General features: G+C 38.2%; 1 protein-coding gene across 1 annotated transcript in view; it reads left to right on the forward strand.

Moving 5' to 3' along the window:
- The window catches only part of CSMD1 (CUB and Sushi multiple domains 1), a 519,075-nt gene that overhangs the window by 356,529 nt on the left and 135,012 nt on the right, over positions 1 to 27,534 (forward strand). Inside the window, exons 32-36 of the mRNA XM_035003847.1 lie at positions 904 to 1,049; positions 1,754 to 1,834; positions 3,305 to 3,418; positions 9,521 to 9,709; positions 14,010 to 14,156. Coding sequence (XP_034859738.1) covers positions 904 to 1,049; positions 1,754 to 1,834; positions 3,305 to 3,418; positions 9,521 to 9,709; positions 14,010 to 14,156 — 677 coding nt within the window. The remainder of the gene's footprint in view (positions 1 to 903; positions 1,050 to 1,753; positions 1,835 to 3,304; positions 3,419 to 9,520; positions 9,710 to 14,009; positions 14,157 to 27,534) is intronic.

Genomic DNA, 27,534 nt, shown 5'->3' on the forward strand with positions numbered 1-27,534 from the left:
AAAGTAGTCTATTGTCAGAACACTAACGGAGAGAGAGACCATAAAGTCTTGTCAACTTTGTGACATTAAGCATCTTGATATTTCTAAACGCAGTGTTCACAAGAGGGTAGTATTTTATTCAGTTTGTTAAAAACACAAAAATTCAACTGAGTAAATTTGAAGATCTTTTTGGCTTTATTTAGTGGTTCATGAATCAGGTAACATTCCATCTGGCCAGTAGAGAGACACTCTGAGGAGTTCCACGTGCACAATGGAAGGTTTTTATAGGAAGCAGGGTGGGGCAAGATGTTATTAGCAGGAGAGAGGATTGGTTCAGGCAAGGTCACCTTCCCTGAGCGGGGAGGGCAGGTGGTCTCATTATGCATATTACCTCATGTTGGGCGGGGCAGCTCAGCTGGAGACCATCCATGTGACCTCACTGATGCTGAAAATTTCTGAACGACGAGTGGCTTAAACTTTCCCTCCAAGAGTGGTTGAAAGTGCAGCTAAGTCTTGCTTTGCTATCCTGGGGCCAGGACTCGACCTTTGCACTGTCGTTTCCTTTTAATAAATTCTTAAAAACCTTTTACTTCAGTAGCAAGATCTCCATAAATTCCACCCATAATTAAAGAGACACCATTGAATTTAGACTTTCAAACATGGACGTATGAAAGGCAGCTGATCCATGGTGAACAGTCACTAGAGTCAGGATGAATGTGTCTCTGTGATGGCTATGAAGAGGTCCACAGTGGGGCGAGTAGAAGTCAGCCCCGCGTCTCCAGGTGTGAGCACCAGCTTGGTCCCCTGGAGCCCGGGCTCGGACCGCGCTGCTCGGGCCAGGATAGAAGCCACGTGTCGGAAGAAAATGATTGTTAGTTTCAGCTGTAATTAGGAACTTTCTCCTCAACTTCTCTCTTTTTCTAGGGACGGGCCTGATCAGAATTCACCTCAGCTGGGAGTTTTCAGTGGCAACACAGCCCTGGAAACGGCATACAGCTCCACCAACCAAGTCCTGCTCAAGTTCCACAGCGACTTTTCAAATGGAGGCTTCTTTGTTCTCAACTTTCACGGTCAGTGCATTCGCACCTTGTCGATTAAGGCGGAGAATTCCTTTTGGGTCTCCTGGTAGTGTTGACATACGCCTCCTGCCCGGCGAGAGCCTTCTGGGACTTCCTTGCGTCCTGCGAGGCTCCTCTTTTGCTAATGGCATTTGATGGTGTGCTTGCACTCATTCCAGGACAAGTTTATTGCAGATGAAACCCCAATATGGAGGCCCTGGAAATAAATTTAGTACCTTTCCCAGATTTCCTGTGTCTGTCTCCAGAGGAGCCAACATAGCAAATGCCATGGAATTATTGATTTTGAAAATCAATAATTTGGAGAAAAGTGCATCAGTCCCTTCTATCTCCTGAAGACTGCACCCATGGAAGTCCTCAGCATGGGGTGCAGGGAGGGACCTCAGCAGACGTAAATATGGACCTGGCACCAGGCCACGGTGAACATTTCTCTTCCAGCATCCCCAAACTATGTCAAGTGGTTTTATTTAAATGTCATAATTTTGAAGACTGTACCCTTTTTCCCTTCGACTTTATATATTCTTTGGCATGAAATAATCCTGTAAGCTTGAGAATTTTATAAAACAATGATTTACAAAGAGAGACATTGCAGTATACCTAAGCATTAAAACAACAGAAGCAGAATGTTTTTTGTAATAATTTTGTTTATTCAGCAAATGTAATTGCAGTTTGTTTTTTTTTTTCCATAAACCCTTTAGCATTTCAGCTGAAGAAATGCCAACCTCCCCCCGCAGTTCCACAGGCAGAAATGCTTATGGAGGATGAGGATTTTGAAATAGGTAATGTGTTCTTTGTTACAATACCGTTAGCTCAACCCAACTTTTTTAACACCCACCCCTCACTGCAGTAGTTACTCACATGAGTAAATAAGTATTTTTCAGAATATTCTAAAGCGTTGCTAGGGAATTCGTATATCGAACAAATATGTTTTTCTTCCTCCATCTCCATTATGTTTGTTTTTTGCCATTTGAACTTTGCTTCTGTCATTTTAAGCACATCGTCACCTCACCCACCCCTGCTCCCCTCCCACAAGCATTTGCTAGCTTGTATTTTTCTTTTAAATAAAGTTTTCAGGGACAGACTTAAATGGATATTTGTGTTTATTTTATTTTTTTAAAAGATTTTATTTATTTATTTGACAGAGACAGAGAGAGAGAGGGAACACAAGCAGGGGGAGTGGGAGAGGGAGAAGCAGGCTTCCCGCCGAGCAGGGAGCCCGATGAGGGGCTCAATCCCAGGACCCTGAGATCATGACCCGAGCCGAAGGCAGTCGCTTAACAACTGAGCCACCCAGGTGCCCCTAGACTTTTTTTTTTTTTAAGATTTTTATTTATTTATTTGTCAGAGAGAGAGAGAGAGCACAAGGAGGGGGAGCTGCAGGCAGAGGGAGAAGTAGGCTCCCTGCTGAGCAAGGAGCCCTATGCAAGACTCAACCCCAGGACCTGGGATCAGGACCTGAGCCGAAGGCAGTCGCTTAATGACTGAGCCACCCAGGCGCCCCGATATTTGTGTTTAGTTAGAAAAGCATGTTCATGCACTAGAAGGACTTAATCATTTGTAGCTAAAATAATGATGAGTAAAACTTTGACCTTTCATTGAAACTGGGATGTAATTGGTGAGTATATATAATGATAATATTTAGAAATTCTGCTTTATTGTTCTATATTAATGCGAGTTTCATTAAATAATCATCAGGCACTAGCCAGGGCATATGTCTGTGGTATAATTACTATGACCCGGGATTTCTCTGTCTCGGCTACAAATACAGCGCTCTGTTCTCACCCCATGTTTCAGACCACTGGTCAAACCACATGACCCAATTTCTGCTCTACTCATAATGGCTCTGTTAATGGGAACATTGTGCTAATTAGGCCAAGGTCACAGGTTAGCCCTCTCTGGATGCATTAAAGCCATTCTATGCTACATCCTTAAATCCCAAGCAATCCCAATTTGCCTTCTTTTTTGGAATTGTAATCCTGGGGGAAGGGGCGGGACCATAGACACATCAGTCTATGAAAAAACCTGCCACATAATCTGTGCTGGTATCAGTGAAGACAGCATTTTTATAAGTCAAGAAGTGAAAATAGTCTCCTTTGATTAAACAAACTAAAATTGAACACCGATGTGGGTTCAGAAGTGGTTTGCTCACTGACTTCATTTGGTAGGTGGTCATCTCTACGTTCCGTACGTTCACACACTCTGTGGGTCATGGGAACATCATCCCAGGTGTGCTGTGTTGGCTCTTTCAGGGGATTTTGTGAAGTACCAGTGCCATCCGGGGTACACGCTGTCTGGGATGGACACACTGACCTGCAAGCTCAGTGCCCAGTTGCAGTTTGAAGGTTCTCTCCCAACGTGTGAAGGTATGCACAGCTTGGTCCTACACACATGCTTGTTCATCATGGAAAATTGTATGACTAGTGTTGGTCTATGTGTTTCTTGTATAGCTCTGAATTGAATCTGTGCAATTAAGATTACCTGCTGACAGAAATACCTAATAACCTTTCTCCTTTAGTTATCTCTACAATACAAATCAAAAGTATATCAAATAAGAGGTCTTTTTTTCTTTTTTCCCTAAACTTTACTAGGAAATTTTCAAACATATGTCTAAGTTGAAATAATTTAGAAATAACCATCTGAATACCTACCACCTAGGTTCCACCATTAATTACTATATATATATATATCCTTAGTCATGTGTCTGTTATCTTTCCATCCATCCATTAATCTGTTACTTTTGATGCATTTCAAGGAAAATTACAGGCATCACTACACTTCCCTCTAAATACATTAGTGTGCATAAAATTATCTAGTGTTTACTATTTTTTCTGTGAAATTTATCATTGAAATGCACATAGGTTGCATACAATAAGATGCACATATTTCATATATTCACATGTCTTTAAAATACATAGAGCATATGCAATAACAGAAAATATACAATAGCACAAGATTTGATATTGAATCTATTGATTCAACTGATTGGAGTAAAATTAGATCACTTTAAAAATATTTGAAAGTCTCCACTCTCAAGTAGTATTGGGAGAAAAAATAACTGGAAAACATATAAATAAGCTAAAATGGCTCAATATAAGACAGAAGTGTCATGGTTTGGTCAATCAAAGTTTTCCAAATTAGAATAGTTTTGATTTTGTGACTTCAAAATCACAATAAACATTCAATTCATTTAAAGAATGGGACCACCCTCTTTTCACCCGCTTTCGAGGAATTTGAATATTATCATTCATCAGGGATCATGAAGCACATAAAAGTTCCCAAAATTTAGGAAGAGAAGACCCGGTGACTTAGTCTAGACTCCCAAGTGACCGCAGGTAAATCATTAATCCCCTGGGCATCGAGTGTAAGGAGGGTGGTTGATCTACCTTATTTAGGGGACTTTTGTAAAGATGCAGAGAATATTAAATGAATTGTTCTAAGTGTTTTCTAATGTTGATTATCTGTCCTATTAAGAGGCAACTTCCTTTGTATTGCACTAGTATTGACTTTGCAAGTGTTCCCACCCTTGAATCGATTATTTTAGAATGTGTGCTCACTTCCTGCATTCTCATTATGAATGAAGCAGAATCCTAGTCACCCGGGGAGAAGGAGACAATTCCAACATCTGAAGAAAATCTGGAATGCAGTAGTCTTAAATAACCGTGATAACTCAGACTAATTCTAAGAAACATTACTTTCAAATTGTAGCTCTGGGAGCGCAGATGGGTGTGGGCAAAGACCACCCTCTCAGGAGTATACCCTGTTTGGTCCGCCAGCTGCATTAACTGCTCAGAGGACCCACGCATTTCTGGAAGTCACTGACACTCTGCCTTACACCTGCTTCACTCAAAGCTGGGGTACCGCATGGGGTGCTAAGTCAAGAGACTGAGTCATTCCTTTTTGGAAAAATCAGTGTGTCTGTACCAAGTCACATCAGCAACAACCATCTACAGTGGATTTTTTGCCTCAAGGTGCAAGGGGATATAAAATGTTCATCTTTTTCCATTTGACATAAAAATTACCCAAGGTAAAACTTCACATTTTTAGGGCACATCTTAATTCCAACAGAGACTTAAATTTCTCAGCATAGATGATTTCAGGGAAGGGTGGTCTTAGCTGAATAGTGAAGAAAGGCATACATATTTATTAAATATGCTACTTCAAAAAGAGGGAAAATTACTTTATTATGTTGGCTATCCCCAAGATTAACCTTGTTTTTATTTAAATGAAATTAATTCATGACAGTCCGGGAACAGAGTAAATCAGCACAACATGAGCATCATTCTCTAAATTACTTGGCTCTCACGCAGGGTTGCAGGGAGGATTCTGCTAACAAGACACATTCTCTCTACTCAGACCAAGGTTCCCATGTCCTCCTGAACTCCCAGCAGTTACTACAGAGGACAACATAGTTCTCTCCTGTTTCCATTCAGGAGTAAATATGTTTAAGTCAAACAGAGTCATCTTAGCTGCCATTCCCTAAATACATTCTTTAAGAAAAGGAACTAGGGGCTCAGATGTCTTTTATCAAATAATCATTTAATGATAATCTTTTTTCCAGTACTTTCTATTATTTGGTTGGGCTCAAGGGGAGGGAGTGAGCAATCCCCTGATAAATTACTGCTGGAAAATTATGTGAGTTATGAGTCCTACTAAGTTCTGTTTTGAAAATTGTCACCATTTTTAGGGTGATTGTTCCTTGGGAACAATGAGAGCAAATTGTTCCTTAAAAGTTAGCATCATATGCCAATATACCTAGTTGGATGCTCATCTTAATTTAGAAAACACTGAATGAGGGTCTGGAATGTCTTCCAACACCACCAAGCAATTCTCCCGTCCTCTCCGAACCCAGGCTGAGTGCCCTGCCGTTGAAATCAATTCTGACACTCTCTACCTGGAGACAGCGTCTGACCCCACAGGTTAAGGGCTCAGTCCTAAAAGACGGCTCCCATTTCAGCGGCCAGTCACAAAGCCAGTTGTCACTTGTGCTTCTGACTGACCTGCTATAGATCAGGAGCACTCATGATCCCCTCTTTGGATTCTATCCTATGCTAGAAGAGCTCACGTAATGTAGGGAAGCATTTACTTACATTTAACATTGTAAGTATAGTATTGTAATGAATTCTAATCTGTACCATTTATTATATAAGGGTACAGGGTCTGGAAGAGGTTTCAGCACCGGAGCTTCTGGGCCCTGGAATTGGAGTGTAAGAATTTTTATACAGGTGATCAATCAATTTCTTAAGAAAAATAAGAAACACACATTTTCAGTGAACACCAAAGACAACCAGTGCCCTTAAATAATGAGCACTTCTTGGAAAGCTCAAGCATGACCGTAACACACACCTCAAGGGCTCCAGGGGACAGTTTTCCCATCTGTTTTTAGAGTTCTCTTTTCACAATTCTCTGGGACCTATAGGTGCTTTTAAGAATTAGTTTTAATTATTTATAAATCCCAGTGTTTGACTGCATTACTTTTGCTGAGGCCCTGCAAGATGCATTAAATAATATGCTTTGGTTTTAAGCCTCACATTTCATTTTTCTTCAAAAATAAGCTAAAGGAATAGCTTTGTGTGGAGGTGTGGTGACTCAAAACTCAGGTGAATGTCTGAGAGAGGCATTTCAGAGGTGTCTTTGATGGGAACCTCAAACAGATGCTTCCCATAGCGGGAGGTATCCAGTGTCCCCTGCAGAGACGCAAGCTGTGTTTAAAGTGTGAGTGCTGATAGAGAAATGAACAGCCCAGCTCTGGGAGAGCCTGCTGTCTCCGAAACCTTCCCACTGAGGGTGGGTGTTGCTCCTAGCAACAGTTTATGGAAAGGGACCGGAAGGAATAGGCACATAAGAACGAGCAAGAGACACAAATGAATCAAAAACACGTTAGCTCCCAGGGAGACATACTCAAGTGCATTTTAAAACAATATGTACCTCTGGAAAAAAAATATTACGTGTTTGTTGTAAGAAAAAGGAAACATATAATTTCACTTATATTTTCATTGCATCTTCTCTAAGCAACAGAAGCAGCATTTTGAGGAAAATGGAGGGAATAAAAATAGCCATGAGATTTTGCTTCTGATTCATCACCACTCACACCTTTCCAACTCTGGCATGCACTCCAGCACTGCGGGTGGATTTCAGCAACTTGGCGGACAGTTTCCTGTCTCTAGATGATCTGAACTTCCAGTGTTGCTTAATAACGATAGTGGCCGTGATGAAATCAGACGGAGGAGATTTGGGCTAAACATTTGTCAAGTGTAATAGCACAGAATGAAATGTGCTGGGGCAGCAGCTCTTGAGTCAGGAGGAGGCAGGCAGGTGGTCAGTGCATGGCAGGTGTTGAAGCACCTGCTGCCCGTATAGTGCTTCCGACTGAAGGAAAGTGTTTGCGTATATTTATCTAATCATGACCCTGACAAGTAGCTTTATTGCCCTCTGGTTACATCAGAGCAGAGAAACGCTTTGGCTCTCACTGCAAAGTCAAGGCAGGTCCGTGGACATTCTAAAACCCCAGGCCCTGCACATATGCATCCAGATAGAAAGGCTAATTTTCTTTTATTGGGTTCTCTTAAAAAAATGCCAATATGTTCATTTTTGAAAGGGCATAATATATTTCATGGAGTTATTTTACCACCCATCACAGAAGAAATTACTTTCTAAAACAAATTGCTTTAGTCTGAGTGTTTTGGTTTGAATTATTTTTTTATATAACTTACCATTAATTAACATTGTAAATATTCTTAAAAATCTACCTAAAATACTTCTTTATTAAAAGGGTTCTATGAAATGTTTCCTCATTGGTAATCTAATGCCTAAACATTTTCTAAATTTTAAGGTACATCTGAATAAGAGCACTAAGGCAAATGAAAGAAAAAAAAAAGGAAAAATTGCCTTTTAATAGATAGTTACTTGAATCAAAACTTTTGTATATTATATAAACTTTGCCTATCTGGGAAATTATTTCAAAATGTATGTATTAATAATATAAATTTAATTAATTAAAAGGAGGCAATTCAACAAATAAGACACATTTCCTCTAACGAAAGTCCTTTTCCATGAAGGAAAAGCTGATCATTTAACTTTAAAATTTAAAAATAGTTTTGCTATATCTCTGTTAAATTTTGAATCATTATCAATAGATGATATATTTTTTTCTTAATAGTTGTATAGATAAATTATTTCTGAAAGATAATTAAATTATCAATGAAATAAATTACTAATTAGGAGACTGGTGGTTTTCTTTTGCATGTTCATACCTATGCAGATCAGTTTTATTTTGATTACCTTAGAAGTAGTTGAATAAAGAAAAAAAGAGCAGGAGGGAAAAAAGTATGTCAGTGTGTCCACACTATCTTAATGATTCATTCATAATGATAAATTGATAAATGATTCATTATGAGGGGCGCCTGGGTGGCTCAGTTGGTTAAGCGACTGCCTTCAGCTCAGGTCATGATCCTGGAGTCCCTGGATCGAGTCCCGCATCGGGCTCCCTGCTCAGCAGGCAGGGAGTCTGCTTCTCCCTCTGACCCTCCCCCCTCTCATGTGCTCTCTCTCTCTCATTCTCTCTGTCTCAGATAAATAAATAAAATCTTAAAAAAAATGATTCATTATGATAAATTCATCCTTTAGAAATCACTACTCTTACTTGACATTATAAGAACGCAGAGGTCCAATATGGCTTTCAGCCCAGGTCTCTCTGGCTCATCTCTTATCACAGTCCCAAGTAATCAAATCAAATACTTAAAATTTACTGTCCTAAATATAATTAAAACTATAATCAAAGGCAGAAATAAATGCATTGTTTCTATTACTGTATATAATTGCACAATGTTGTTGTAATATTACATTGAAAAGGTGAGGTCTTGCTTTATAGTTGAGCTGGGAAAACATGGGATCCTAGGATCAAATCTGCAATGTACCTGCCCTAAAATAAGGTGTGAGGGCAATTCAGTCCTATAAAGTTACTACAGAGTGAAGGGTACGTGATGGTTTTAACCAGTCTATATCTGTACTTCCCACTTCACTCACGATGGGTAGATCAGCAGGGGCAAGTGCATTGCTTCACCACCTTTTCCAGATGAAGAAGACTTTCAGGTTCCAGGTTTCTTTTCTATTTGGCAGCTTTGTCAGGTTTGGCTACCCTAGAGTTGTGTCAGTGACATAATCTCTTTGACCCTATGTTTCCTTAGCAGTAAATGAAATTAATCAATCTATCTATCTAGTCACCCTAAATACCGACACATATATATGTATGTAATTCTCATTTAAATTATAGGGTGGTAGTAAAATGTGACTCATTATTATTTAGTGCTGTTCTGCTGGGTTTGTACCCTGTATTAAATTTGGTCATAGTTCAGTAGGATTGTTCCCCCTTTACCGCCATTGGCTTATAAATACAGGGATAGAAACTCTCCTATTGATGTCAGGTTCATTTTGTTAAGGAAGACTTTTACCGGTATTTTTCTCATTAGCACAATGCCCCGCAAATGAAGTCCGGACAGAATCTTCTGGCATTATCCTCAGTCCAGGTTACCCAGGCAACTATTTTAACTCCCAGACATGCTCGTGGAGTATTAAAGTGGAACCAAACTATAACATCACCATCTTTGTGGATACATTTCAAAGTGAAAAGCAATTTGATGCACTGGAAGTGTTTGATGGTAAGTTTCTTTACTCCTTTTTTTTTTTTTTTTTTTTTTTACCTACCAGTGACCTCTACGTAGTGTAATAAAAACACCATCATGACATTTTTGTTACACAAGGACTTTCATATATTCTTGAGATAAATTATATCTCCCCCAAACAGAAAATGAATTATTCTTGCACTTGTGTAGTCTCAAGAGTCTGTGCAACATGAACATACTTTTGTTAATGTTTCAACTTTTAAGCGATTAATATGCTAGCAATGCATTCTGAAAATGTCCTGAATTAACTTGAACCATTATTTAATTCTTTCATGTGGGGATTTAGAATAGATGACCTCATGCAGCTCTTCCTTTCTCTCTAAGTATTCTATTGATTCAGAAGGTATTTTAGGAAATTTAAGAGAGCTAAAGGTACTTTAATCAATTTAAACAATTATTTTACTAGAACTACATAAAAATAATAGCTCACAGAGATTTCTAGATGATAAATGCTACAGAAATCTTTAACGTGCAATCTTTTAAAAAATAGTACAATGCACTTACCGAATGTTAGTTCTGTTTTCAACTCTAGTCTTACTTATTTTTACATATTTCTAACAAACTTATTACTAGAACAATGCCATGCTTAAAAGTAGTATGTAGTTGAATTGTCAATTTGAAATGTAGATGATGTTAATATTTTTCTTTGTATAGAAGCATTATCATAGCCCAGAAAATTAGACCAAGATACAATTATGGCTGTACATAATAATAAGGCTTTTGAATGTTTTGATGGACTTGTCATTGTGTTCAGTAAAATAACAATCAACTCAGTAAAAAAAAAAATTACTGTAATTGATTCTATGTGTGTCTCTATGCCTTCTACTTCCTTGATGAATCATAATAGTCAAGTTGTTCATATGGATAGACACCACATGAATCAATTTATGTATTTCCTAAGATAATGAGCTACTAAATTGGAAATTAAACTCACACTTATAGACATAGAAACAGAGGGCTGAGGAGCAATATTTTCATTTTCAGAGTGTGTTTTTTTTTTTTTAAGTGTATGTTAAAATAGGCATGGACTGCTAAAGACTTTTTCTGTAGTCTTTAGGATGGAAAGAAGTAATTTATTAGCCAAGTACAAAAATGGTATTCTTATGTCAATGAGGAACCAGTTAAACTCGATTCTGAGGTCAATTAGATGACATACAAAACTAAAGTAGGTGAGCAGCCCACTTCTGGGGCTGTGTGTGTGTGTGTGTGTGCATACATATTCCTATACACACTGTATGTAATTAAATGTATTTACATAATTGCTGTAAATGTGTTCATGTTCCCTTGGTTCACCTTAGTCAGTTTGGAATTTAGCTGACAGTGTTTCTCCCGCTTCCAGTTACAGAGCAGAGTCATTACCAGTATTTATTCCTAAGTGCTTACAGTTTGATCTCCCAAAAATATGGATGGATCATACCCATTATCTACTACAAAGTAGTTAATAGAGATAGTATCAAGGCACTTGCTGTTAAAATTACCAGAGATCCATGGTGAGCTTTGTTCTAGCCTCAAAGATTTGTCTATAAAATGAAAGGGCACAATTTTACATGAATATTTTATTAAGTCTTAGCATTTTTGTTGCATGAAGTGTCATGTTTATCGCACCTCTCTCTCTGTCTTCTGTAAAATAGTGGTTCTTTTGTAGCTCATGAGTTGCCAAAAAACATGTTGAAGATATTGATTTTAAACTTTATTATCCCAGGAGTATATTCCTGTCTGCAGCTCTAGTAGTGAATATTCCTTGATTAAAAAAAAAAAATAAGTAAACAGAAGAATTGAATCATTATAGAACTCAATTGAGAAAGGTGTCAACATAAAGATTGTGGTGTTCACTTGTAAAATACTTCATGGTTTCCGTGTTGGTGTAGAAATGGCTACTCTCTGTTATGGCTCTCTAAGTCTTCTACACGTGCTGTTTTGGATATGTATTTTTTTTTAAGATTTTATTTATTCATGAGAGACAGAGAGAGAGACAGAGGCAGAGGGAGAAGCAGGCTCCCCGCGGAGCAGGGAGCCCGATGCGGGACTCGATCCCAGGATCCTGGGATCATGACCTGAGCCGAAGGCAGACGCTTAACTGACTGAGCCACCCAGGCGTCCCTTGGATATGTATTTTTAAAGAAAAGTCCTTGAGGAAGCTTGTTACATGTTAGGCAAAAAGAACAGATAGAAAGTGATGAAGAATTAGTTGCTGGATTAAGAATACCTGAAGCTTTACTCTTGAGTTCTGTCATGAAAAGTGACATTTTAAAACTTCGTAAGTGCAGGTTAATTTCCCTATGGTATTTTATTTTAGAATATATATCATCTCTTTAGACAACAACAACAACAAGAAAACGCACATCCAAAACACTTAGTCTTCTTTAATTATAAAATACGGTCATCCTTTTATGGGACATCTTCCAGGAAACTGAGAAGTAGCATTTCATCTGATCCTACTTTGCTCCAGCGAAACTGAACATTGCCTGGATCATCTCTAATGTACTAGTTTTTTTGTATTTGATGGCTAGGGCTGCCATCCCAAAGTTCCAAGGTGGGGGGCTTCAACATTGGAAATGAATTTCCTCCCAGGCCCGGGGGTGGGAAGTCCGGGTTGCAGGTGTGGGCAGGGCTGGTTTCTCTGAAGTCTCGTCTCTCCTCGCATCCTCATGTGGCTGCCCCTCAGTGTGTCCTGATCTCTTCTTTGTGCAAGGCTCCAGTCCTACCAGATTAGGGTTCATTCCAGGGTCCTCGCTTAACTTTAATTATCTCTTTAAAGACCTTATCTCCAAATACAGTCACACTCTGAGGTACTGACAGGTATAACTTCATCATATACATTTGTAGTAACACAATTCCATGTTTTTTTTTGGTTTGTTTTTGTTTTTAAATAGTTTTAACTGCTCTGATTGGGGTTACACAATAAGTGAAGTTGTGGTTTCTCGGTCACTTTGCATGAGTACAAATCCTACATACAACTCTCAAAGCGAGTCCCATAAGCCGATAAGATGTGCACTCCACATTCTCCCACCCCATCATGTGCTTCCCTGGAGGGAGCTGCATGATGTGGAAAAGCCACAAAGACGTCAGGCTGTGAGGTGGTGCTGAGTTCACCAGCAGAGTGGTGTTGTGGATGACAGCCAGGAAAGGTGACTGCAGCTTCTGTGTTCAAGAAAGCAGTTCCCCTCAGTAAGGGACATCAAGTCATGGCAACAAGTCATGTCAGTTGATGGCATGCTGCACCTGCTCCTATGAACTGTCTATTCGAGGTTGACTTTCTGCCTTGAGTTTTTAAGATTTTCAAATGTACGAAAAGTTGAAAAAATTTTAAAATACAGATGTGGACTCATTACTTGATGTAGTGAATTTTAGGATTTGGTCCAATTTACCTTAGGCTCTGTTTTTTTAAAGAGGCAAGGAGTACCGAGACATTTGGGGGCTCCACCCATATCCAGTACCACGTGACCTCTCCTAGAAGGAAATAGTACTGAAGGGGACGGGGTTTGGTGGGTCCCACTTGTTTTATGGTTCCTTTTCTCTCTCTGTCTGTCCATCTGTCTTTCTCTATCATGTAACTATGTATCTCTGTCTCTATCATGTCCTATCTATCCATGCACACACACACATAATTTATATATGGCATAATTTTGAACTTTTACACAATTGCTATCATATTTATCTGCAGTTAGATTTCTTCAGTGGTCAACTGAATGCCAATAAGTGTTTGTCTAGTTCATTAATTTCAAATGTGTATAGAATTCCTCTTCATGGCACTTTCCATTCTTTTCTAAAATGCCAAAATACTACTTAGGATCTAGGTTTGGACATGCCAAAGCAAAGCTGGAGCAAACATTTGGCTGTATAAATAACAGTGGTGCACATGTGCTGAAGTTTATAGAAATATAATGAAACCCTCAGTTGTACTGGATTTATTGAATTGCTCTCCAAAGTGATTATACTAATTTATCCTTCTACCAGTACCACATGAAAGTCTGTATTTCCCCATACTCTTACAATATTGTCCATATTAATGATGATAAAGATTAATTTCATTTATTTCATATTATCTATGTATTATATGTTTATGTGAAATTATTTTGACTGACTATTGTTTTTTTGTTTGTTTTTTAGTCAGGGGATATATTTGTTGCTTTATTCATTTGGAACTGTCTACTTTGGAAAGAAATATCTATTGTGCATTTAGACTCCTAAATGTAATAAAAAGCTAAAAGTGGTCTGCATAATGTAGGTGCTAACTCATATCTGAACTTTTGTTTTGTTTTTCTGTTTTATTTAGGTTCTTCCGGTCAGAGTCCTCTGTTAGTGGTCTTAAGTGGGAACCACACTGAACAATCAAATTTTACAAGCCAGAGCAATCAGGTGTATCTCCGCTGGTCCACTGATCATGCAACCAGTAAAAAAGGATTCAAGATTCGATATACAGGTTAGTAAGTGAAGTTTAGATTTAGCATAAAAACGTTTTTAATACAAGTGATCTGCAATAAATAAAAAAAATTGAGATAGAGATTTGTAATGTAAACCTAATTTCCAAGGATGAGTAATTAATTCCCATAGAAATAATATGATGGGAAATTACTCTGAGCAAGAGATCTCTAACCTATAGCAGAGAAAAGAAACCATTTGTTGATTAATATTTTAATAATTATTGCTAAAATCATAAAACTTGGAATTGACTTCAGGAAAACAAAGGCATTCCCTCTAAAAGATAAAGTAATATAATATAAACTAATTTTAGAGTAGGTTTAAATGCTAAGAAAACAATCAGGAAGAGATACTCATTTTGCTATTAATTTTATAAGTGATAATCTCTTACTATTAATAGTGTCTTTTTATTGATTATCTGTATGTCTCTTCATATTTGCAAACTACGTATATATATATATACATATACATATACATACACATGTATAAACACATACAAAATTAATATGTTACATATATATATTTCCTCATCAACATTTAAATCATTTTGTCTTTTTCCTGTGTATTTTAATTATTCTTTGCCAGTGTTATTTATATTAATTAAATCAGCCAATATACTTATGTACTTTAGATCATGTGTACATTTGTCCAAATGCCCTGACCCACACCTAATGTTTATACTGTTCTACAGAAACAGTAGGCAATTTAAATTCCTCACATACTTTAATTACGAAGAAAAAAAATCTATACTTTTCTCAGTACCTCACCCAACGATACCCCATGGTGATGACTGAGACAGGTTTCCCTAAGGAAGATGCCCACTGGCTACATTTAATTGGGCAGTGGCTTACCAGAGGATTGTGAATTCCTCTGTTGGTGTTTTACTTGGTCAGTATTGAGGAACATCCTGAAAAGGGAACAGCAAAAAGGCAGAGTAGCCTTAAGAATAAGATTTCAGCTCTCTCTGGTTGGTAGACATCATAAAATATTAAAAGGTATCAAGGTTTTGAAAAGGCTCTAGATGTGTAGATGGTGGGCATGAAATTCAGTCATTCTTTCTTGATAAAGTTTAATAAAATACACCCAGACCATCATGTCTCTCCCCTTCTCTCAAAGTAGTTATTCAAAATGCTTATTGACAAAGAGCTCACAGTTGAAATTGTTTCCATTAGACTGAGTTAGGAGAGTATTAGGGCAATGATTGGATTTGTGTTCATCACGTTCCTTGTTTTGAAAAATAAATACCGAGACCTTTAGAATTGTTTGAATTTATTTCCAATGTGCAAAAATGGACATTGCAGAGGAAATCATGGTGAACCTAAATGATCTCCTTCTATCTGCAGCAAATTACTTAGTAGCCTGGTGATATGATTGTACCTTGAATTCTGTCTTTCAAAGGACATTTTAATTCATTATAGAACAAGAAGATTTTCTTGTGTTGGGAAAGTAGGAAATTGGGAGAATTTCAAAGAAGGCTATAAATTTTTGTTATGTCAGTGATTACCTCTACCTTTTAACAGATTTTCATTTAAAATTCAGTGATTCGGTGACCTCTGCTAGGAGTTCATCACCAGTGGTTTTAGCTCAGTGATTAGATGAACATGTCTCTGATGTATAGCAGTGTGGGTGAGGGAGTTCTAGCCTATCATATGACCACACGGCATATCTTGCTCCTCCTTTTAATATTTCCCCATATATGAAATCCTGGTCATCCAGACATAGGATTGATATAATTGATCAACATAATTTGAAACTGAAAGCAAAAAAGACAAAACAAGTGCTGTCCAAAGGTGGCTCTAGTCAATGCAATAAACTGTGCTGAGTGTATGAGTTAATAATGGTCCTTTGATACTAAAGGAAGCAAGTGAGCTTCTGTATTGGGACAGTTAAAGGTATAGGTTGGTCAGACATAGATCCAGAAATTCTAGAATCTCTAACTTACCCAGGCTTCTCCCATAGTGGATGTCTCCCTGCTTTTTAGGGTACTACCTGCAGAGTTTGAGGACTGAGCATTGGTCCTCTTCTTTTTTTTTTTTTTTTAAGATTTTTTATTTATTTATTTGACAGAGAGAGACACAGTGAGAGAGGGAACACAAGCAGGGGGAGTGGGAGAGGGAGAAGCAGGCTTTCCACTGAGCAGAGAGCCCGACGCGGGGCTTGATCCCAGGACTCTGGGATCATGACCTGAGCCGAAGGCAGACGCTTAACCCACTGAGCCACCCAGGCGCCCCGCTCTTATTTCTTACTATAGCCAGGAATCAAACAGGTGAGTCTGCGTGCTCTAATCTTTCCCTTTTGTTCTCAGGGCTCTATTTCCATATCTCATTCTAGGTGAGTTAGGAAAGAAGAGGTGTCTTTAAAGCCTGGCGATAGAAAAAACATAGTAAATAGGAGAGAAAATGGACAGTGATCAGACTCTCCAGAGTTGGACAATCCTGCACATTATATCCCTTAACAGACTAAACTATGACAAAAATCACGGGTGACATGCAATGAATTATGTGGTCTCTCTGTCCTTCCAGGGCGGTTTCAGACTTAATCTTATCTGTCCCTTTAGAGTAAGATCTACAGTCTGCTCCTTCTTCCTATAAATCATCTTTCTGTTTTGTTTTGTTTTTGCAGTTGGTAGCCAAGGTGCCTGATTATACCCATTCCTTCCCTAAAATACATATTTTCGTTCATTAAAAACTTACAAAATTTGGTCTAGAACAAGGACATAAAAAAAATGGCATAGCCAATGGGGCAGTGAATCAAAAGTTTCTCACAATAGTTAGTGAAATTTAACTTAAGAAAAATCAGTCCATTAAAAAAAAATGAAATGGTATTTCAGAAGATCATCCAGCTGAGAATATTCTCTGAGGATGCTCTCATAGGAGCATGGTTGACAACCAAGGCCAGACACAGACTTTGCTTCTGGGCAACGCTATGATATGGAAGCTTCAGAAAGTTTCTTCTGAATTTATTTCTAAGAAGGGGTTCAACATTAAGCATGTATATGTGTTCTTTGTCTATGGAACCCCCATAGGGACGTAGTACATTTAAACCTCTTCTTTCAAAAGGAAATACACATTTCTAGTCCTTCACAACTTTATTTTATTGTTTTAATTTATCTGAAGGGGGTTCATAGGATCGTTTGCTGCAGTGAAACTGGTCTTGTAAGAATAAAATGAGTTTCTCTAAATGTGTAAATAAGATGCAGAGCCTTTAGCCATTGGAATGTTGTATTCTGTGTAGGTAAGACTGTTATTTATTTATTTATTTTTATTTTTTATTTTTTTATTCTTATGTTAATCCCCATACATTACATCATTAGTTTTAGATGTAGTGTTCCATGATTCATTGTTTGTACATAACACCCAGTGCTCCATGCAGAACGTGCCCTCCTCAATACCCACCACCAGGCCAACCCATCCTCCCACCCCCACTCCCCTCTAGAACCCTCAGTTTGTTTTTCAGAGTCCATCGTCTCTCATGGTTCGTCTACCCCTCTGATTTCCCCCGCTTCATTCTTCCCCTCCCGCTACCTTCTTCTTCTTCTTTTTTTTCTTAACATATATTGCATTATTTGTTTCAGAGGTACAGATCTGAGATTCAACAGTCTTGCACAATTCACAGAGCTTACCAGAGCACATACCCTCCCCAGTGTCTATCACCCAGTCACCCCATCCCTCCCACCCCAACCCCCACTCCAGCAACCCTCAGTTTATTTCCTGCGATTAAGAATTCCTCATATCAGTGAGGTCATATGATACATTGGTAAGACTGTTATTTTAATAACTGCCTGTCTTCAATTTTAAAAAGTTCCTACAGAGGCAGTGATTAAAGCTATTGTAAGATTTGTATTGTCCTGGAGTAGTGCATTTTCTTCAGAGATTTTATTCAAATCCCGTATGTCAAAAAGAAGCTTCATATCTATATGATTGTGCAATTCACAAGACCCACATAGCAACAGAGACAAGGAGAAAGTTAATGGCTCTAACTGCAAAATATATTCTTCTATTTTCTCCATTTTAATGATACTTTTCTTTTTTAGTATTGAGAATTGTTTTGTTTCAAATAAGGTTCCCAGAGCCGCACCTCATCGTTTCTTATTCTGGTGGTCAGTCAGCTTATTTACGTGGGTGAGCCTTAAGGGGATGAGTGAGGGAATTCAGTATGATTCTTCCATGTATTCCCTTATAGTATTTTAATCAGAAAGTCAAGATCTGCCTTCACATCGAGTAATAATTGCACATAATCCAAACTTCAAAATAAGAGCTTAAACCTTGGCTCCTCTAGGCTTTTGGGATGCTTTTTGGTTTTGTTTGGTTTTGTTTTAGACTTTATTTTTTCAGAGCAGTTTTAGTTTCACAGCAGACTTGAGGAAAAGATACAGAGAGTTCCCATGTACCCCCTGCCCCTATACAGACACAGCCTCCCCCACTATCAACATCCCCACCAGATGGTGTGTTTGTTAGAATCGGTGAACCTACGTGGACTCATCGTCATCACCTGCAGTCCGTGGTCTACATCAGGGTGACTCTTCGTGTCGTATATTCTGTGGGTTTGGACACACGTATAATGACATGTATCCATCATCACAGTATCACAGAGAAGTCTCACTGCTCTAAAAATATTCTGTGCTCCACCTGTTCATCCCTCCCTTTGACCCTTGGCAACCACTGATATTTTTAGCATCTGTAGAGTGTTGCCTTTTCCAGAATGCCATATAGTTGGAATCATACAGTCAGTAGCCATTTCAGACTGATTTCTTTCACTTAATAATAAGCATTTAAGGTTCTTGCATTTCTTTTCATGGCTTGATGGCTCATTTCTTTTTGGTGCTGAAGAATATTCCCCTGTCCGGATGGACCACTGTTTATCTGCCCATCACCTACTGAAGGGCATCTTGGTTACTTCCACGCTTGAGCAATTTTGAATAGAGCTGCTATAAACATTCATGTGCAGGGTTTTTTGTTTTTTTGTTTTTTTCTTGTGGACATACATTTTTAAGTCCTTTGAACAAATACCAAGGGTATGACTGCAGGATCGTAGGGTAAAAGTATGTTTAATTTTATAAGAAACTGCCACTGCCTTCTAACGTGGCTGCACCATGTTGCGTTCTCACCAGCAGTGCATCAGAATGCCTTTCATTCCACATCCTTGCCAGCCTTTGGTGTTTGGGGATGCTTTTTAGAACCAGTTGACATATTGGTGCTGATTTCCCACTACTGAAACGATAAAGATATTTCATTTATATCCCTTTTACCAAGGGAAATGCCACGGTCTCTATCTGTTTATTTATTTGCGTCTGTATGTGTTTGTGTGCCCATATAGCACCTTACTGCAGCTTGACCCACACCCCGAAGAATGGTGGTATCTTCAATAGGACAACAGGGGCACATGGAAGTAAGGTGCATTATTTTTGTAAGCCTGGGTATCGAATGATTGGCCACAGCAATGCAACCTGTCGACGGAATCCAGGAGGCATGTATCAGTGGGATTCTCTTGCTCCCCTCTGCCAGGGTAAGAAAAGTGCTTTTTCATCCCCAAACTTGAATTAAATTTATTGTTCTTATTTTAATCACATATTGAGAATTACTGAAGCAGCAGTGATGGATAAAAGGTAAGGAAAAATTGAATGTGGGTTTATAGAAGTACAAATTAAACTTTCCACCGGCCATGCAAACATTTCTGACATTTACACTAGGCTTGATTTAGCTTTATATCCTGAATTCAGAGGATGGTTGAACGTTCACTAGATGCCGGTAGAGTTATCCTAATACTTATTTGTATTTCATTTTGAAGTAAAAAATACGTTATTTGATGTAGATTCAAAGGAATTTTTCCTGAGAGTTGCATTAATTAAAAAATCAATTTACTAAAATCCCCTTTTTAAAATTTAGATTAAAAACTCATTCTTTGGGGCACCTGGGTGGCTCAGTTGGTTAAGCGACTGCCTTCGTCTCAGGTCATGGTCTCAGGGTCCTGGGATCGAGCCCTGCATTGGGCTCCCTGCTTGGTGGGAAGCCTGCTTCTCCCTTTCCCACTCCCCCTACTAGTGTTCCCTCTCTGGCTGTCTCTTTCTCTCTGTCAAATAAATAAATAAAATCTTAAAAAAAAAAAAAAAACTCATTCTTTGAGCCATATGCTATATATTTCATTTTCCTTTGGTCATTTAAACCTAGGGCTTGTTAAAGTTGATTTCAGTATTTCATGCTTTTTTGGGGTATTTTATCTGTCATATGCATAAACATCAAATTTTCAAATAAGGCATTTTAATTTTAATTGAAGGCTTTGGAGTCATGAAATTTTCATAGTTTTGCCTTATCGAGATTTATATTCATAATAAAATATATTGGTCTTTGAAAGCTAATTGTGACTTATGAATGGAGCCTCCTATTGGTTTCCTGTTTTTCTCTTTTTTCATAGATATTAGATTGTCTGGTATTGCTCTCTGAGACAATAATGGATATTTATCCTAGTAACTATATGGGTCTTTAACCACCAGAAGTTAATCAGATACTTAGCTTGCATTATTTATGTTCCAGCTCCAGAAATTCTTCTTAAATATAAGACAAATATAAAGATCCAAAAGCTTTTTTCATTTGGAATGATGGTTTTGTTCTTTAAAAGAAGACATGATTCTCATTTTCTTTAAATGTTCTGTTACTCCATCTAGGACATAGACTCTATTGCTCAGAGAGTAGCCCTGGGGGCTGTGTGTCCTGTGCCCTGGGGACAGAATGCTGATGGCAGTAATAATGATGAAACCCCAAACTGGTCAAGGGCGGGTTGTGGGGATTGGGGGTGGAGCAGCATTGGCAGAAGTTCCCAGAATCAGGACCTGTAGAGCCTGAGTCACAAAGTAGAGCCCAGGTGGAAGGTACTCTCAGAATAGAAGGCACTAGAAGGCAGGGGGAGAGACCTGGGGCTGATGGGAGGGACATGGGAGGAGCCACAATCCAGGCATGTGCCCGTGCATCTTCCTGTATCAGGAGGAATTCTGGAAACCCTTACGGAGCTGGAGACATGGCTTGCTCTTCCTACGAATGGCTGAAAGGAATAAGACAAGGTCTGCAGGGTGTTTTTCTGATACGTTGTGACCTCTCTCTCCTGCTCCCATTTCCTCCCTTAGCAGAACTATTTAAAGCTGAAGTAAATGACTCAGAAACAGTGCACCAAAACTCAGACCCTCAGGGAGTCTGTGCAGTTTGGGTTGAGGAATCTGAGTGAGTGTGATGCATGTCTGTTCTTTGTGTTGAGCGCATAACCGAGAAGCAATGACACTGTGGACGCGGCGTGTTGGAATCACGCAAAACACTTTGCGTTGAAAATTAGACTCTCTTCCTTCAGATTTCTTCTGGGAGATAAACAACCTACATGATTGCATTCCCAAATGATCATGTGCCCCAGAAGCACCATCTTCCTACAACAAACCCACAGTGTTCAACCCGTTTTGTTAACTATTCTGATAACCAGGCAGTCCATAGGATTGTGTTCTTTCTTCATAAACTACAACGTATAAAACCTGGAGGGCACTTAAGAATCATCTAGTTCAATTTACTTGTTTTCAAGTATCTGGAACTGAAACCCGTAAAAGTTAAAGTGACTTATCAATAATCATAAACATGTTGACCTAGAATCCAGACCTTCTGCCTGCACTTCAGTGTTTGAATCAAATTGTTTTCTGCCAAAAGGAGTTCTACTCATAAAAAAAATCTTGCAGGCACCAATTCTGGAGATAATCTGTATTTTCAGTATTTAAATTCATTTACTGTGGAAAAGTCTTTTGTCTTTCAGTCATAGGTATTTACAATTTGTATAAAATAGCATTTTAATTATAATAATATGCAAAATATTTCATCATATGTGAGGCTATAATGTTTAAAAATAAAAACCATGGTAGAAAGTAAGCTTTCTAAAGTCACTTAAAAAATGTGGTACAATTACATAAGCACTTTTGTCATTTAAAAATAAAATTATTATCTTTTAAAATAAGTAGAAGTAACCACACAAATAGATGAAAGCCATTGAGAAAAGTATCCTACACTTAAATAGAGTAAGTTCTATAACATATATTGACACTTTATACCCTAAGGGTCTTTTACTCGTGATTAAAGTGTCATTAGAGTTGATTCAGGTGAATCTATGTATGTATATATTTATGTATGTATGTATTTATTTATTTTTTGATTCAGGTGAATTTAATATGAGATATAAATGTGTGATTGCTATAGTAGTTAATAGGGGGAAATTTGAGGTGTTCAGCATTAATTATTCACTTTCCTTTGTTGCTTATAGAATGTAAAGCTTTTATGTAATATAAACATTTGACTTACAGAAAGCCATTGGCCTCAATTGATACAGTCAGGTGGAGGCTTTGTGGATTATCAGTTCCTTTCTTTTATTTTTTATTTTTAAATTTTTATTTATTTATTTATTTATTTTTAAGATTTTATTTATTTATTTGACAGAGAGATAGCGAGAGCAGGAACACAAGCAGGGGGAGTGGGAGATGAGAAGCAGGCTTCCTGCTGAGCAGGGAGCCCAATGCGGGGCTCGATCCTAGGACCCTGGGATCATGACCTGAGCCAAAGGCAGATGCTCAACGACTGACCACTCAGGCACCCCCCATTTTTATTTATTTTATTTATTTTTTTATTATGTTCAGTTAGCCAACATACAGTACATCATTAGTTTTTGATGTAGTGTTCAATGATCCATTAGTTGCATATAACACCTAGTGATCATCACAACATGTGCTCTCCTTAATACCTATCACCCAGCTACCCCATCCCCCTACCCCCTCCCTTCTGTAACCCTCAGTTTGGTTCCTGGAATCCAGAATCTCTCGTGGTTTGTCTCCCTCTCTGATTTCTTCCCATTCAGTTTTCCCTTCCTTCCCCTGTGATCTGAGCTATTCCTTATGTTCCACATATGAGTAAAACCATATGATAATTGTCTTTCTCTGCTTGACTTATTTCACTTAGCATAACCCCCTCCAGTTCCATCCATGTCGATGTAAATGGTAGATATTGATCTTTTCTGATGGCTGAGTAATATTCCATTGTATATATGAATCACATCTTCTTTATCCATTCATCTGTTGAAGGGCATCTCGACTCTTTCCACAGTTTGGCTATTGTGGACATTCCTGCTATAAACATTGGGGTGCAGGTGCCCCATTGGATCAATACCTTTGTATCTTTGGGGTAAACACCCAGTAGTGCAATTGCTGGGTCATAGGATAGCTCTATTTTTAATGTCTTGAGGAACCTCTATACTGTTTTCCAGAGTGGCTGCACCAGCTTGCATTCCCACCAACAGTGTAAGAGGGTTCCCCTTTCTCCACACTCTCGCCAGCATCTATCATTTCCTGACTTGTTAATTTTAGCCATTCTGACTGGTATGAGGTGGTATCTCGGTGTGCTTTTGATTTGTATTTCCCTGATGGCTAGTGATGTTCAACATTTTTTCATGTTTCTGTTGGCCATTTGTATGTCTTCTTTGGAGAAGTGTCTGTTCATGTCTTCTGCCCATTTCTTGACTGGATTATTTGTTTTTTGGGTGTTGAGTTTGAGAAGTTCTTTATAGATCTTGGTTACCAGCCCTTTATCTGAAATGTCATTTTAGTTCCTTTCTTATATTAAATCATCTACTCTGTGTTCTGTATCAGGCGAGGAGGATTCCCCTGTCAATTCATAAATGTGTTGAGTGTATGTACTCGGCTGTAAGGAAACAAAATGAATGAGACCTGTTTCCTCCCTTCAAGAAAATCACCACCTAATCATGAAAAAAGATTTATAAATTATGGCAGTGAGCATCATGGATATCATGAACTAATTTATATGTATCTCATTAACTAAAGAGCATCTTCCTTCAGGTACATATAGAACTCTTTTTAGATGAATGTCTTTAAAACAATAGGATCAGAGAAAACTTAGCAAAAATTGTAATGTCAAAAAGATTTTTTAGGCTAAATTTGAAAACATTTAAAAAAGAAGGCAGGATTATATATTTATTGTGATTTTCCTTCAGTGTTAAAATACAAATTTTAAGGGAAACCTATTTCCTATTTGGCTGTTGGTATCTTGATTTATAATTTAAATTTACAATGGAAGATATGTTCTATTTAGAGAAATGTTCAATTTTAGTTTTAAGATAATTGAGGATAATTTCAAGTTTTATTACGAGTATTGTAGTCCAAAGAGAGTTAATATATAGAGGTGGATTATCGCCATCTAAGGAGCCTGAATTGCTGAAAGATTGTAATTCTAGATCATGAAATTAAAGTTTGGGTGAGCTCTTTCTTTAAAATGCTCTGCATTATATAAAGGAAAAAAACTCACAACAATGTCGGCTAAAAGCATATAACATTACACTGTTCCCACTCAAGCCAGCACACATGTCTTTTAGGATTTTATTTTTTTTCCCTGAGATATTGTATTTACATTAGACATAAAACTGAGAAATGAGAATTTCCATGCAGCACTTCTATCTGAGTAAAGGTACACATTTTTACCTACAAAACCTATAGACCTTTCAAACACACTTTTATAAATTGAAGTAGATACAGGCTCTATGTTTATGGAGAGGGTGTATGCTGTGCAATTCTTGACATATTTGTTTTGATAGAGAAGCAAAGTGACAATCATGACTATATTTGTGGATCAGGGCTGTAGTTAATAGTTGTAAAACCTAATGCACGTGTTGAGGACCATACACCTACTTTGATTTCAACCCAAACTTACCTCTGAATTAGGCACGGCAGGTACCAAGACATATTCCCAACCCTTAAATCTCTGAAGGTCCAGTGGGAGAGACAGATTTAGGAGTCAGTAAATACAATTCACTGTGACATTCAGTGAGAGTAGATACAAATTAAGTAGAGATAGCAGAGACGGTCAGGGATATTTTTGCCATCATGGGACACCTGGGCTGGAATTTGCATGGTGGGGAAGCAGTGATGAAAGATGGGCTTGGAGCAGTAGACGGGGGCCTCTCATGGAGGACCTTAACTGCAAGTTTATGTAGCTGTCGCATCTTGTCCTGTGGTTGATGCCAGTGTATCAAAGAGCTATGGGCTATGATCATACCTTACATTTTAGAAAGATCTTGTAGCATCATGGCAGATAGTGGGACAGAGTCTTGTCTGGAACACTGGGGTACTTAGAAGCTCAGGAAAGTATGCTGGAGCAGGGACGGAGTCCTTGAAAATACAGTGCACATAGGTTTGTGAGAAAATAGAGACTGGACACATTTAGGAAATAGCATCAAAAGGCCTTGTGATCGCATGTAAAGGGTAAGAACGGGAACACGGTCAGTGAGCACATGTACTTTAGTTTCCTTTGCTGGTAGGATTATGGTATGGCTCACTGCGTGTGGGCTCCATGACGGGGAGAGGCTCCCGGGGCCAGTCTGACGTGCCTCCCTCCAGGTCGCCGTGGGCAGGCTGTGTCCAGCAGATGCTGGTGCTCAGAGAAGTCAGAGTGTCAGACTTATTAGTAAGGGCACTGCCATTGAATTCGTTCAAGATATGGTACATCGTTGTTTGTTTTTCATGAGAGGCGATATGACTTTGTAGGCTCTGTAAGGACCAAATCAAATGAATAAAATTATGATTAAAAAATGTGTGTGCTGGGATAAATTTCAAACTAAATGGCTCTACCACAGAATAGGGACTATCTGAGACATTTGACAGCAGAGCACATTTGGTCCAAAACAGTCAATAAATCCTGTAGTCCATTCTCTCAAAGGTCTTGGAGATCATTGGGAATTTCATTACTGATGCAAATGTTGAAATATTTTAAGACTTTTACCAAACTCAGAGATTACTATAGTTATTATGATTATTTTTATTTGAAAATAGAAGACTTGAAAACTGGAATAAATGAATGAATGAATAAATAAATAAACACATTTCTCTTGGTGGCCCTGGCAGCCCACTACTTAATATTTATTTGGTGTATATTTAATATTTCAACATATTTTGTCAGATTTCAATGATCCTTCTTGAGCTGCAATTATGTTTTCTCAATGATTTGAGCACCACTCCTTTTAATCTTACAGAAGAACAAATACAATTTATACCTTTTCTAACTTCATTTGGATATTGATTTCTTTTCTTTTTAATTGTCTGTAATAATACTTTGATATGTTTACTGAAAATATAACACTTACTTTTTAACAAATAAGCAAGGTCAAAACCTGGGGTGTTGAGATCATTTGCCTTCTAGGTTCCCAGCTCCTGAGCCCAAGCACTATATCTGTGCTGTGATTCCCAGGACACCCAGCCAGATACTCCGTCACCCATGGCATTTGGTAAATATTTTAAATGCAAAAACTCCATAAATATATGACCTTATAAGATATGTATTTGAGAGTGATTTATTCTTTTCCTTTAAAAATGGTCATCTGGCAGAATCTGTTTCGTTTTCTATTGTTTTCATTGACTTGACTTTTTGCCAGTGGCATGTCAGAAGCACCGAATTTTGAGAGAAAAGGAGCTGCTGATGGTGAGGGACTCCTCATCTCTGTAAACATCTCTCTAAGCCTGCGATGTAAAGCGGGCATTTCGATGCCTCGCTCTCAGGATTGTTGAGAGGACTGAAGAAATAACTTAGAATAAATCTGCATGGAGCACTGGGTGTTATGCACAAACAATGAATCATGGAACACTACATCAAAAACTAATGATGTAATGTATGGGGATTAACATAACAATAAAAATTAAAAAAATAAATCTTCAAAACTTAATGTTAGCGCCAGTGCTTCTTGTTGGGTCTGGAGGAGGGTTTGTAAGACCTTCTCCAAACTTAGCCAGAATCCTGTGGCTCCCAAGAGGCAGAGCTAATATCACAACACTAGACCACCCGCTCCCAGAGCAAGGCTTTTTCCAGGATAACAGGATGGCTTGTAATTAGCATTTAGAAAATCTTGGGCAGGATTAAACAAACAGTAGGGATTCTCTGTGAGTGAAAAAATGTAGGAAGAGAGAAGTAGTTATTGGTTTCAAGGAACTTCGGGTTGTTTTTTTTCTCCCTTTGCTTGACCTTTTAAATTATTTTTCTCAGAAATCTGTATTGGTTCATATCCTCCCCGATAAAGCCAGGCATATCTTCTGTCCTTCAGGCTTCATTTCCTGCCTTAAAGCAAGAAACTCTGCCAAGCAGCTGTTTCCATTATCAATACACTGATCTCATTCATCTTGAAGAGAAGGCTGAATTAGAACTGAAATTTTCTGTATTATCTCAAAGACCCAGGTAAACGGGTGCAAGACAGCACCCCGCTTTCCACCTTCCCGTGTTGAAGAGACAGCAGCTCCCAGAAGCTATTCACTTTATCCTTTTTTTTTTTTACAAAATGTAAATTTTATTGTAATTCTTTTTGTTTGTCTC

The sequence above is a fragment of the Mirounga leonina genome, unplaced genomic scaffold (assembly GCF_011800145.1).
Source record: "Mirounga leonina isolate KUSES-001 unplaced genomic scaffold, KU_Mleo_1.0 Mir_128, whole genome shotgun sequence".
Taxonomy (NCBI): Eukaryota; Metazoa; Chordata; class Mammalia; order Carnivora; family Phocidae; genus Mirounga; species Mirounga leonina.